Genomic DNA, 13,694 nt, shown 5'->3' with positions numbered 1-13,694 from the left:
GCCTTTAATTACAGGGAAAAGGAGGCAGAGCCAGGTGGATCTCTTTGAATTTGAGGCCAGCCTGGTCTATAGAGTGAGTGGTACAGCTAGGGTACACAGCGAAATCTTGTCTCAAAAACAAAAAAGTAAAATAAAATAAAAAGAATAAGTCTGGAATAGGCTTCACAAACCCATAGCCACAGTTATTCAGGAAGCTAAGGCAGAAATATTTCAAGTTCAAGTCTTGCCCTGGTTACAGAGTGAGTTCAAGACCAGCCTAGGCAACATAATGAGACTGGAGTCTGATGAGTCTAAAATAAGCAAAACTAAAGGACCACTAAGATGGCCTGCCGCAGTAAAGGCATTTGCCACCAAGCTGAAACAACCTAAACTCAGCTCCTGGGACCCACAAGGCAGAAGGAAGAGAGAACTAAATTGTTCAAGATGTCCTCTGACCTCCACATCATGCCAGGGTATGCATACCTGTGTACTGAGCATGAACACACACACACACTCACTCTCCCAAAATTAAAAAAAAAACAAAACAAAACAAAAAACAAAACAAAACAAAAAAAAAACAAACGCAGGGCCAAGGCTGTGGCTCTGTGACAGAGCACCTACCTAGTATTTTGATGGTGGTTCTGGGTAGAACATATTGCTTGATGGTCAAAATACTAATACTACTACTACTAATGTGAAATAAAAAATATGCCTCTCCAACCTTCCTCACCCCCTGCTGACTTTCTCCACAGAAGTCCCTAGCACACATGTGCTATGCTTAGTCTTCACCGAGAAGCTGCAGGAAGCCGCCTATTGGTCTGTTTTGTTCATTGCCCCACAGCCTAGAGAGTGTGACAAAGTATCTGTTCTTCTCTAGGCTCCCACAGACTGGCCACCAAAAGCTGCCGTCAATTCAGCATTAGCCAACCATTCTCCCAAGCTTCACAAATCCCTTTTCCAAGTCCTGAGTTCAGTTCCTAGCAACTATATGGCAGCTCATGACCATCTATAATGAGATCTGGTGCCCTCTTATGGCGTGCGGGTGTACATGCAAGCAGAACACTGTATATATAATCAATAAATCTTTTTTTAAAAAAATCCCCTTTCCTATTTTAAACAATAGTTTAGGCCAGATGTGATAATGTCAGCACGCCTTTAATCCAGCACTCTGGAGACAGAAGCATGTGGATCACCGTGAGTTTAAAGCCAGCCAAGGCTACACAATGAGATCCTGTCTCAAATATATAACATATGTATATATATAATTGTTAACATACATACATACATATATATATATATATACATGCACGTATATAAATTTTTATTGTTAACTGATCTGAAAACCAAAGTAATAAGAAGCTAGGAAAAAAGGATGACCCACCAGGAATGTCAACACGTTTCCATTTCTTAAAATACTTCTCTTGAAGTGGGTAAGCAGGCTGGATAGAGCTGGGAAATGGGGCTGACAGCTGGCTCGGCAGTGAAGACTTGCTGCTCTTGCAGAGGACTGGAGTTCAGCTCCCAGCATGCCTGTAGAATGGCTTAACCCACCTGTAACTCTAGCTCCAGGGATCCAGCATGCTCCTTGGGGTCCCAAGGACATCCATCACACATGCACATACTCAAACACAGACACATGCACACACACAAAATAAATAAATAAATACACTCTTCAAAGTGAGGCACAGGGTAGGAATTTAGCTCAGTGAAAAAGAAATTGCCTAGCAGGCCCAAGACACTGGGTTTGATTTCTAGCAACATAAAGAAAAGTAAAATTATTTTTACACTAATTTATTCTCTCCTGTGTGTGTATGTAGGCATATACGGAAGGGAGCATGTGTTGAAGTCAGAGGACAACTTGCAGGACTCCGTTCTTCTCTCCTTCTCCCATGTGGTCCCAGGGTTTAAACTTAGGTCATCAGACTTGGCAGCCAGCACCTGTGCCCACCAGGCCATCCATCTCTCGAGCCGTGTGATTAAGTCTTAATGGCCCAAGTAGTACATGGTGGAACACATCCCAGCCCTGGGAAGGTAAGGGAGGTGAGGCAGGTTATCTCCAGTTCGGGGACTAACAGTAAGTTCCAAGCCAACCTAGGGAACCATGTCTCAAACAACAAGCCAGATAAACGCTCCTGTAGGCAGGTTATCTAGCTACGAGCAGGACACAGAGGACTTGCTTTTTGAGGAAACCCTAGATAAGAAATTAACCTTTTCTTCTCTCCCAAAACTGGCTACTTCCTCATCTACAGAAACCATGTGTTAGGCACTGGTGATCCTTCCCCAGCATTCATGTCAATTACTCACCACCACAATGTTCGTAATAAGACTCATCTGCCACTGCTTGTTCTGGGCCCTCACCACATTTATTAAAACTGCTCACGGCTCTTGCTTATAAAACTTGAGGCTACACATCAGGCATGGTGGCATACTCCTTTTATCCCAGCAGAGGCAGGAGGATCTCTCTGAGTGCCAGGCCAGCCTGATCTATATAGCAGAGTTACTATGTAAGCAAACAAAGGTGAAAGCCCTGTAAAGTCAAGTACCCTGTAGGTGATGTTAAAATAAGTTTATCTAAATTCCTGTCTTTGTAAACTAGATTTTCTTTCTGTCTGCCTGCTTGCCTGCCTGTCTCTTCTCTTCTCTCTCTCTCTCTCTCTTTCTCTCTCTCTCTCTCTGTGTGTGTTTTGAGACAGGGTTTCTTTGCATAGCCCTTGCTGTTCCAGAACTCACTATAAAGACCAGGCTGGCCTCAAACTCAGAGATCCACCTACCTCTGGAGGAATCTCTTTTTTTTCTGCAGAAAATCTAGGAATATTCTCTGTAAAAAAAAAAATAATAATAATACATTTTTTTTTCTCCAAGAGGTGGCACACACCTGTAACCCCAGCACTCAGGAAGGCAGAGGCAAGCAGAACAATGTGAGTTAGAGGCCAGTCTGATCTACAAAGTGAGTCCAGGCCAGCCAGAGCTATGCAGAGAAACCCTGTCTCAAAAAAACAAAACAAAACAGATTTTCTTAAAGAGAACATAAACATACTTTCCCTTTTTTCGTAGCACTGGGATAGACCATAGGACCACATATACTGTAGGCAGGCAAGCACTGAGCTACAGCCTTAGTAGTGGGAGACATATTTTAAACAAACTAGTAAAGCTGTATGTGCTGACACTCCCCTGTAATTCTGGAGACAGAATCAGGAGGATTGCTACCCTGGACTATATAGGGAGACCATCTCCAGAAGTGGAGGTCGAGGAGAAAAGAGAGAGAGCCTAGATAGATACTAATGTAATAGTTATTTCATGTTCACACACAGATGCTAGGAATCTTTCCATATAAATGGGTAGAAATTAATTTAAGCTACAGGTCACATAGGTCTCTCACAAAGTCTTTTATGGACTCCAACATTAAAAAAATAATAATTTTATTTATTTTGTGCTTCTGTGTGTGTGTGCATGAGCACATGCACAAATGTGCCACAGAGCATATGTGGAGGGCAGAGGACCACTTGCAGGGAGGTGCTCCTCTGCTTTCACCACGCAGGTCCTGGAGACCAAACTCAGACAGCAGGCTTGGCTGCAAGCTTTTACTCACTGAGCCATCTCACTGCCCCTCCCCCTGTAGCTCTTTAAAATGGTAAAAACAGAAACAAAAGCCATTCTTAGCTTGTTGGCCATGCAAAATCACCATGGGTCAATCCCTGAAATTCTGTTGGGAACTGCTTTGCCCTAGACAAGTTTGGAGACATTTCAGAGCCCATTGGCACAGGAAAAGCCCATGTCTGACCAACAAACGAGCAAAGGGACAAAGGCTTGCTGACAGCTGTTGCAGACTACAGAGAAGTGCTCCACTGTAAGCACAGGTTCCAAGTTATCTGTCAATGCTCTGCTCACATGAGCCACTTAACAGAATTTAACAGAACTTCAGTTTCTCTAAAGCAACTACAGCTATCAATTCTCAGTCCTCAGCTCAAATTTAAAAACCAAACTGATCACAAAATCACAGGAAGTTTATAAGCACAAATGTATGCTGGTGGTTCCAAAAAGATCTCTAATTCAACAAAGGGATGTAATACCAAGATACTTTTTTTAAAAGATTAATTTATTATGTATACAGTGTCTGCCTCCATGTATGCCAGAAGAGGGAGGGCAGCAGGTATCATAGACGGTGGTGGGCCACCATGTGGTTGCTGGGAACTGAACTCAGGGCCTTTGAGGAACAGGCAGTGCTCTTAATCTCTGAGCCATCTCTCCAGCCCAACACTTTCTTGTTGTATGTAGTTGTTTGTTTATTGCACGGGGTGAGGTGTCAGAGAACAACTTGAGGCTGGTTCTCTCCTGCCATCATGTGGAGGTGAGGGATCTAGCTCAGGTCATCAGGCTTGGCGCAGAAGCCTTCACTCACTGCGCTGTCTCATCAGCCCATCGTAAGATACTTTGGTGGGTTGTTTTGTTTTGCTGGGGGGGAGAGCATGAGACAGGGTTTCTCTGTGCAACAGTCCTAGCTGCCCTGGAACTCACTCTGTAGACCAGGCTAGCATCAAAGTCACAAAGATCCACCTGCCTCTGCCTCCCAAGTGCTGGGATTAAAGGTATGTGCCACTGCCAATATACTTTGTGATGTCAACATACAGATGAGGAATGTGAAGATTCAGATGTGATCTCTGTGATATACTATTATCAGCTAGTTACCTGGACACATCAGGTAACTTCTACATGGAGACCAGACCCCATATCCAGTGATGGACTAAAAATCTGTTTCTATTACCATTCACTGGATTTGTGACATGTCAGAACTCAAACTCCTCTGTAAGACCAGCGGCAATACTTTAAAAAGAACATCATGAAAACACGAAGCCTGTGAAGGTGAGACTCCCTACACAGCCTGTGATGTAGCTGCTCCCCAAGCACTAAGGCACAGCACCGTCCCCAGGGGTTCGAGTAAGTTCCTGCACCCTGTGCTCACAGGCTAGAAAGTGTGTTGGTACTGTCTGAAACTCAAAGCAATTTAAACTCTGCCAGCCCTCATGGACACAAAGCCACATGGCCACCTTGTGCCTGGATCAGCTCCCGTCATTGATGACAATGGATCAAACAGTACTCTGCAGTCTTCTGTCTCTGTCCGCTCTTTTGCTGAGGCACTGCACTCCTGCTTAGCACAGGTTTGGTGCCACACCCCTTCTCTGGCATCGACACCCCCAATGGATCAGCACACTACACTACGGGGTGAGAAGGAATCCCTAACCTGCCATATAAAAACCAGATGCAACTTTATTTGACCTTGGCCTTTCGTGATATAACATAAACTAGCATGTTCTAGTGACAAATGGGACCTTTTTCTTTTCTTTAGTTTGTTTTGTTTTGAAACAGGATCTCTCCATGGAGCCTTAGCTGTCCTGGAACTCCCTATGAAACCAGGCTGACTATGAACTCACAGAGATCACCTATCTCTGCATCCCAAGCGCCACAAAACCCAGCCTCAAGAGGGGCCTTTCATTCAACTGCTTTTGGCTCAGCTCCTCCACTTAGCCCTCCACAGGTCCATGGAGGATCCAGATGGAGGCTTTTGATCTGCTCCCATCTCTCACCTTGGCCAGTTAGAATGGCAAATGGCCTTGTGGCATGAGTAAACCTTTATGCACACCTGTTCAGACTAAATGCTCAGAAGCATCAAGAAGTATGTTCAGAGCAAAAAGCCAAAGTCAATCTTGAATCCTCATGAAACTGTGATGCCCTTGTCTGTAAGACAGCACCTGGGAGACCCTCAGCACCAGGAACTGGCACAACACAAGACAGTTCCCATCACTTGGCGACCCCCATCCCATGAGAACTTTAGAACTTATTCTCGGTTATTTCTCCAACTCTCACTAAGAAGGAATTAAAAAGAAGTTTAATTCAATAAGCACTAGGGCCAGTAAATGCTGATCCCAATGGCTGTCAATGCTCCTCTGCTCAGGAGGTCAAAGTCTCACTGAGCCAAAGGCTCTTTATCAGCCCCTATGGTATATGTTACTTAGCAGTTCCACCATAGGAATTTATACCAAAGCTAATACTGGGTACAAGGAAAATAAGATGTAACAATAATGACCTATAATCAACTATAATTACAATACAGCCAAATATACTATTATTCAATAAGAAGAGATAAAGCTGTGCTGGCAAGGCCCAGCACGCAAAATGCTTGCCAAGCAAGCCCAACAACCTGAGTTTGATCTCTGGTGGAAGGGTTTTCCATGTGTAGGCTCATACAGAATTTCCCAAAGTTTCAGCTTTATTAGCAATCAGTCCTGACTTAACATGTTCATGAACAGTATTCTGCTAGACCTTTGGTTGTCATAAAGATGTGCAAATAAGTTAGCATACACCATCTCGAGGACTTTATTTAATGACCTGCAGCTGGAACAAATGCCTCTGTCCAGTCAGCTTATAAAACATTTTATAAGCTGGGCAAAGTAGCCACACACCTGTACTCTCAGCACAGGAGGCAGAGGCAGGTGGATTGATATGAGTTTGAAGCCAGCCTGGTCTACAAAGTGAGTCCAGGACAGCCAAGGCTACACAGAGAAACCTTGTCTCAAATAGGAAGATAGATAGATAGATAGATAGATAGATAGATAGATAGATAGATAGATAGATAGATGAATAAATAGCTAAATAAATAAATCGATAAGATAAATAAATAAATAACAGATAGGCTTGCCCATCTCACCCACTGGCTACCAAGACACCATGTGGTATCTTTTTTTTTTTTTTTTTTTTTTTTTCCTAATTCAGGGTTCTGGTCTGCATTTTCTATTCCTTTCTTTCTTTCATTCTTCTTTCTAGTTTTTTGAGACACGAGACTCACGCAGCCCAGGCTGAACTCTAACTCACTATGTAATAAGGGTTCCTAATCCTCTTGTCTCTACCTCCCAAGTACAGGGAAGTCTGTGCTACCATGTCCAGCTTCTCCCTTGAACTTTCAAAGCCCTTTTGTTGGCATTTTCTTTCATTGGACTTCACTCCAGCTGAAGAACCAATCTACCAGTTTATCTCTGTTTTTGACAGTGACACTGGGGAAATGTGTCTACTACTCTTAATTCTTAACTCTCTATTCAACTATACCAAAAGTTAATTCATGCAACACGTACTCACTGAGCATCTTCTGTGCCAAATACCATAACCCATTCAATAAAAACTCCATTAACTGTCATCTTTGTTTAAGGATAAAACTAATGGCAACAGAAAGGGAGAATTCAATGATTCCAGGTCATAGAGCAAAACTGGCCCATTGCCTGTTTCTGAAAACAAACTTTTATTGAAATACTGCTATGTTTCATTCATTCATGTATTATTTGTAGCTGTTTGGTGACTAAAGAGCAGAACTGAGGAGTTTCAAGACACTGCATGACTCACAAAGCATACATACTTAGTGTCTGATCCTCTACAAAAACTTTGCTTGCCCTGACTATTTTAAGACAGCAATATGCCATCTGATCTTCATAACATTTTGTATTTGGTAGATGTTTTAGCATAACATATACTAAGCACATATTTTATGCTAATCCTCAACTCTGTACTATATATGAGACAGTCTTCTTTGTGTCATTCAATCACCAACTGACATTAGTCTCATAATCAACTAGACTAGGAAACAGCATCAACATAATTCAACTAATAAAAACATGTTTCCCACAGTTATGGAACCCTTCAATCCCTGCTCCTCAAAAGATTAATAGTTTTAGGGGCTCAGGCTGTAAGAATGTCTGCCTATTATGTGTGAAGCTCTGGGTTCAATCCCTACTACTCACTCCCCTACTGAAAAAGGAGAAAGATAAACAGATATGTGTAGAATGACCGAGTACTGTCATAGTCTTTCCGGACTTCACTAAGAGCCAGGCTTAGGTAGATTAAACAGACAGTTAAGAACAAGTGTCATGGGCAGTTATATCCCTCAATAAGTCACATCCCAAAGCCCAATAAGAACTTGAATCTCCTTTTTTTCTTCTGTTTATGAATGTTTAGCCTGCACATATATATGTGCCTCTGAGGAGGCCAGAAGAGAGTGTCAGATCTCCTTCAACTGGATGGTTAGAAGCCACCATGTAGCTCCTGGGAACTGAACCTACAAGAATAAGTGTTCTCTCTCTCTCTCTTTTTTTTTAAAGATTTATTTATTTTTATGTGCATTGGTGTTTTGCCTGTATGTGTATCTGTGTGAGGGTCCCAGATCCTTTGGAGCTGGAGTTACAGACAGTTCTGAGCTGCCATGTGGATGATGGGAATTGAACCCAGGTCCTCTGGAAAAGCAGCCAGTGCTCTTAACCACTGAGCCGTCTCTCAAACCCTGAAAGCAAGTGTTCTTAATTGCTGAACCATCTTTCCAGCCCCTTGCTCTTGTTTTTTGTTGTTGTTGTCTTAATATACAACTGAGAATGGCTTTGTACTCTTGATCCTCTGGCTGGCTCACCAAATCACCTAGTTTCTTTTTAAAGACAAGGTCTCCCTGTACAGCCCCTGAATTGGTGCTTCTCATGCTTTAGCCTCCTGGGTACTAGCTTAAGACCAGATTTTTTTCCTTTAATTAATTATTGGTGTTCTGGGTCAAAAATAACCATTGAGGCCAGGCAGTGGTGGTACATGTCTTTAATCTCAGCACTCGGGAGACAGAGAAGGTAGATCTTTCTGTGAGTTCAAGGCCAGCCTGGTCTACAGAGCGAGTTCCAAGATAGCTAGGACTACACAGAGAAACCTGGTCTTGAAAAGCCAAACAAACAAACCAAAGAAATGAGTAGTAAAGAGTTTTGTATGTGGCATTATCTCCCTTGAAGGGACTTCAATCCAGTCACGAAGCTATGCCAGTGCCATGCCATCCAGGGCCCTTAACAATAAGGAGTCTGGAGAACCGACTTAACTGTGTCTAAATACCATCACCCTTTCTATAAATTGGTGCTACCATCAATCCTCTAAATTGGGCAGGATAGAATCACAGATATGTATGAAAATGTTTTTGAGAGATGGCTCAATGATTAAGATACTGTTCTTAACATACTGCCCTTCCTGAGGACCTGAGTTCGATTCCCAGCGTCTAAATCAGGCCTGTAACCCCAACTCCAGGGATATCTGACACTCCTGGCCTCTGTGAGCACTTGTGTTCATATGCATAGGACCGCCACCACCACCACACACATACACACACAAATCTTAAAAAAAAGAAAGAAAAAAAAAACCTGCTTTTGAGAATTCCTTATGCACATACGCACACCCCCAGTTCTGACTCCATTATCTACTCGGAGGAAAGGTGAAGCAGCAAGCAAAGGGTTAAAATTGTGATGATGTGTAGATATGCAATGTAGATGTGTAAGGGATTCCCAGGCCTGTATCATCCTTCCTTACTAGGTTATTTCTGAAACACAAAGCCTCGTTAATGGGCTCCAACTTATTTTCTTCTTTGAATATAGACTCCAAAACACCATCATTCATGAGTGATGTATCAGAGTCAAGCACCTCCCTGGCCTGACACCCTCAAGCTCATAACAAGGACAACTGTAATGCCTACAGTGCATTTCTTTCCTCAACCACCACAGACTGAGCACCGCTATAATACCGGACAATAAATGCCACCAGGAACTCTTTAGAGGAATTTGGGGAAGTAACTGTATTTGCATAAACAGTATTTAAAAAAAAATTAATGATTAGTTTTTCCCAAAGCTGAAAAGGATTCAAGAAAACCCTAACAGTACTGAAAGAAAAACATGGCATTTCAGGCTTACATAAGGAAACCGAATGGAGCTTTCTGAAAGGTTAAGTTCATAAGAAAGGAAATCTAGCCTGGGCAGGGGGAAGCTGAAGGAGTGCGGAGCCACTAAGTTCACCGAGTCTTACAACCTGACCCAGTGTCAGAAGGACCCAGAAAACACCAGTTGGGAACAAGCCTGCCCATTTCTCCTGGTGAGATTTGAAAAGAAATCTAAAGTAACCAAATCTACAGAGTAACTAAAACAGAACCCACCTCCTGGGGCTCATGCAGTCTTAAGTTCACTGTAGCAATCAGCAGTGATCTGTCTGCATCAGTAATTAAAAACGGTCTCTGGAACTGGTTTTTGTTTTGTTGCTTTGGAACCCTATTTTATCTCTGCCCTATCAATAGCTCTCATTTGGGCAGTAATCCTTTCTTGTTCTTAAGGAAGAAGACAGGTTTACTGGGCACAACTCAACTGCCGGCCCTAATTCACTTGTTAAAGACTTCCCAGGAATGCTTTCTCATTCGGTCATGTCCCTCTCATAGACTGCCTGGCTGGCTTTACACAGTGCATCATCTGACCCTCCCACAATTCCAGGAGGCAGGCACTTGTCTTTCCACAACTCTCATTTGAAAGATGAAGGCGCCCAGGCTTACAGACACCAATCAACTTGCTTAAGATCACAGAGTTCATATATGACAGGGGCCTTTATTCAGTCTAGGCTATCTGCACGTGGTGCTTTCAATCACAGGAAAAGAAAGGTCAGGAACAATGCTGATTTTTCAACTAGCTTGACCACAGCTTTATACAACACAAAGACATATGCATGTATTAGTAGAAGGTCATAGAAAAATGAGTCATTTCTTCCCACCTCCTCACTCATCGTCAACTGAGGAGCCCCTCAGGTAGCAATTTTTAGACATACATACTCTTCAGGCATAGCTTCTCAACCTCTTGGCTAAAATCAAGAGGCTAAAGGTTTGAGACACCCACATCAAAGTTTTAAAATATGACTGTCAACCTATTATACACTCCAATATCTTGCATATTATAAAAAGGGGGAGGGGTATTCCTTCTGGAAACACTTACAAAACTGTGGAGCTGGGATTGTCCATTGTCCCTTGGTCCTTTATCCCCACTTTCCATGCAGTAGAGATTAAAAAAATAAATAAATAAACCTAAGAGAAAGGGAGAGACATGTCTCCCTTAGTCTAGCCATCCCGCTGAAGGAACTAAATGAGAACGCTGTTCTACTGCCCTTTACAAATTTCAGAGTTATTAGGTGACAGTTAAAAAGAGGCAACTGCAACCCGAGCACACAGCACTGAGAGAACGGGAGAACGCTGATTCAAATAACACTCATCACGACCCAGTCCCTGGCTCCTGTCAATTACACAAAAGAGTCAGCTATTAAATATTAATGGCATGCATTTGCGCTCGAGCACCAAGAGCCCGCCTGCTACCAACCTCTGTTATGAAAGGAAAAACTGTCCCCGTTTTTCTAGGTAGAACCCCAGAACGCTGGGATTCCCATTCCCATGGGTGTTAGGTTCATTCTGTCTCTCCCGGAGGAGATGACAGGCTCATCCCACATCCCAGGGAGGAGAAAGGACCGGAGGGTCCGGGCAGGGAGAACCAGGATCCCCTCAGCCCCCCAGCTGTCAGCCGCAGGCCGGGAGGCGGGGCGCGGCCGCCCCGGCTGTCCGCACAAAGAGAGTGGGCGAGCGGATGGGTGACCCTGCACCCCCGGCCACAGCGGGGACCACTCACCCAGCAGCAGCACGTTCTTCCCGGTCGGGAGCTTGGAGCGCGAGCGCGTGGACACCTCGCTGAGGATGCAGGACCTAACGGGGAGCAAAGCGCAGGCTGAGGCCGGGCCCGGCCGAGGACGGGAACGGCCGGCCCCAGCTCCCGGGAGGCCCCGCCCGGCTCCCAGCTCCCGCGGGGCACCGGGATCCCAGAGGCGTCCGCCCCGGCGAGGAGATAACCCGCGGGGGACCAGAGAGGGGTGCGGTCTTTACCAAAGGTTCTGCCCGTCCTCATCGTCGCCCGCCGCGGGGCCGCCGCTGCCCGACGCCAGCTCGTTAGCCAGGGGCCCGCTGGCGTAAGTCGAGGCGAGCCCGGGTGGAGAGGAACCGAACGAGCCGACTCGCCCCACGGCCGCCATCTTGGTCGGGAATCACACCGCTCCTGACAGGGCTGAAAGAGCGAGGCGGCGGCGGCGGCGGCGGCGGCGGCGGAGGGAACCCGGATATGGGCGTTCGGGGCTCCGGAGCTGACCGCGCCTGCGGGGGCGGGAACCAAGCCTGGGGGCGGGGCCTGGGGCGGGGTTACCTGCTGCGCGTGCGCGCTAGGTCAGGGTACAGCAGTCTGCGCATGCGCGGGCCGAAGTGCCTCCGGCTCTGTAGTGGCCGTGCTGGTTTTCCCTGTATCTTCAAGCTGAACCGCCGCCCGACGTGCCACCACCGGTCACCTGGGCTGCGGCAGCGAGGCGGCCAGGACAAGTCAGGTGAGCGGCGCAGCCTCCCACCCTGCAGTGGGGCGGTAAGCTGGGACCGACCTGGATATCCTGCGCTGCCCACCGTTCAGAGGGGCCACGGCGGGGTCTGCAGCCTTCCCTACGCCTGTCCTGAGTTTCTGGCCTTTTCTCCTCACCTTCTCAACGGACAGGAGTACCTCAAGCTGAACCCACATCTGGAGCCGGTTCTTCCAGTTTCAGTTTCTATGCAGCTGCGTGACGGATAAATGTTGACAACACTTGTAAAATTAATGGTCTTGATGGATTTTGGGTTTTGTTTTGCTTTCCCAATGGGAATTTAATGTAGTCCCGGCTGGACGCTTAACTGATCTTCCTGCCAACTCGCCCCAAGAGCTGAGGGAGCTTACCAGTTGCACGTCACCACGCTAGCCTCTGATCTTGATGTCTGAGATGTCCCCTGTGAGATTCGAAGAGACATTCCCCCCCACACACACACACACACACACACACGAGTGATCCCTCGGTCAGGTGGTTAATACAGCAAGCACAGAGAACGTGAGCTACACCCCAGATAATTCTCTATTAGAACTGTATTGGCTAACAACATATTGGAATACCTGAGGCCTATTTCCAGAAAGAGTCGGTGGCCTTCAGGCTGTCATACACCCTGTAAGAGCAATTGCTAGAGATAGTCTGGTTTTTTTACATCTTTCCCATAGTTGAAGACAGGTTGCTCACGTGACCTCAACGATGCTGTTAGGCTAGCAAGAAAATCCACAGCCAAGCTCTGCATTTGCCACAGGTCACTTTGCACTTCCTAGGCCCTGGGGGCTGGCTAATCTGAGTTCAGTTTATTGGCTTTGTAACCCCTGGTGATTGACTTACTGTCTCAGAATTTCAGGTTTTTTTTTATCTGTAAGGAAAGATTAAAGGAAAGATTATCTAAAAGGAAGATTAAATTGGGTGACCCATGTAAAAAATTTACAACCGTGCCTAGAAACTATAGGCGCTCAACCCGTGTTAATTAGTGTTTTTATTTTTAAATCTTTTTTTGTAAAATATTTTTATTTTATGGGCATGGGTGTTTTGCCTGGATGTATAACTGTGCACCACATGCATTCCTGTGCCCTCGTACCAGTGGAAGCCCAAGAACCACCTGGAACTGGGGTTACAGACTGTTGTGAGCTGTCATGGGGGTGTTGGAAATCAGACCTTGGTCCTCTGGAAGAGGAGCCAGTGCTCTTAATTGCCGATCCATCTCTCCAGCCCTATTACTCCGTGTGTGTGTGCATGCATTCTCAAGAAAACAATGGGTGTCTGTGCCCACTTTCCACCTTGTCTGAGATGGGGTCTCTTGTGGTTAGTTCATTGTGGCTTACCATTGTGTATGCAGGCTAGTTGACCCTGGAGCTTCCAAGGACTCTTTTGCCCTTGCCTCCCCTTATAGAAACACTGCTTGTCTGGCTTTATGTGGACTCTAGGCATCTTCACTTAAGCTACAAGCACTTTGCCTACAGAGT

The 13,694-nt window shown here is 45.4% G+C and overlaps 1 protein-coding gene across 2 annotated transcripts in view; it reads right to left on the bottom strand.

The window, feature by feature from the left end:
* Window positions 1–11,962, bottom strand: part of Dync1li1 (dynein cytoplasmic 1 light intermediate chain 1) — a 34,637-nt gene extending 22,675 nt beyond the window's left edge. For both annotated transcript variants that reach the window (XM_055601710.1, XM_055601711.1), the window contains exons 1-2: window positions 11,717–11,962; window positions 11,466–11,539 (exon numbers count right to left, since the gene is read on the bottom strand). In XM_055601710.1, coding sequence (XP_055457685.1) covers window positions 11,466–11,539; window positions 11,717–11,862 — 220 coding nt within the window. In that variant the 5' untranslated portion in view covers window positions 11,863–11,962. The remainder of the gene's footprint in view (window positions 1–11,465; window positions 11,540–11,716) is intronic.
* Window positions 11,963–13,694: the final 1,732 nt, after the last annotated feature.

Source organism: Psammomys obesus, unplaced genomic scaffold (genome assembly GCF_907164565.1).
Source record: "Psammomys obesus unplaced genomic scaffold, mPsaObe1.curated_primary_1811, whole genome shotgun sequence".
NCBI lineage: Eukaryota > Metazoa > Chordata > Mammalia > Rodentia > Muridae > Psammomys > Psammomys obesus.
Note: the sequence above shows the minus strand (reverse complement) of the source record. Positions and strands in the feature narration are given on the sequence as shown.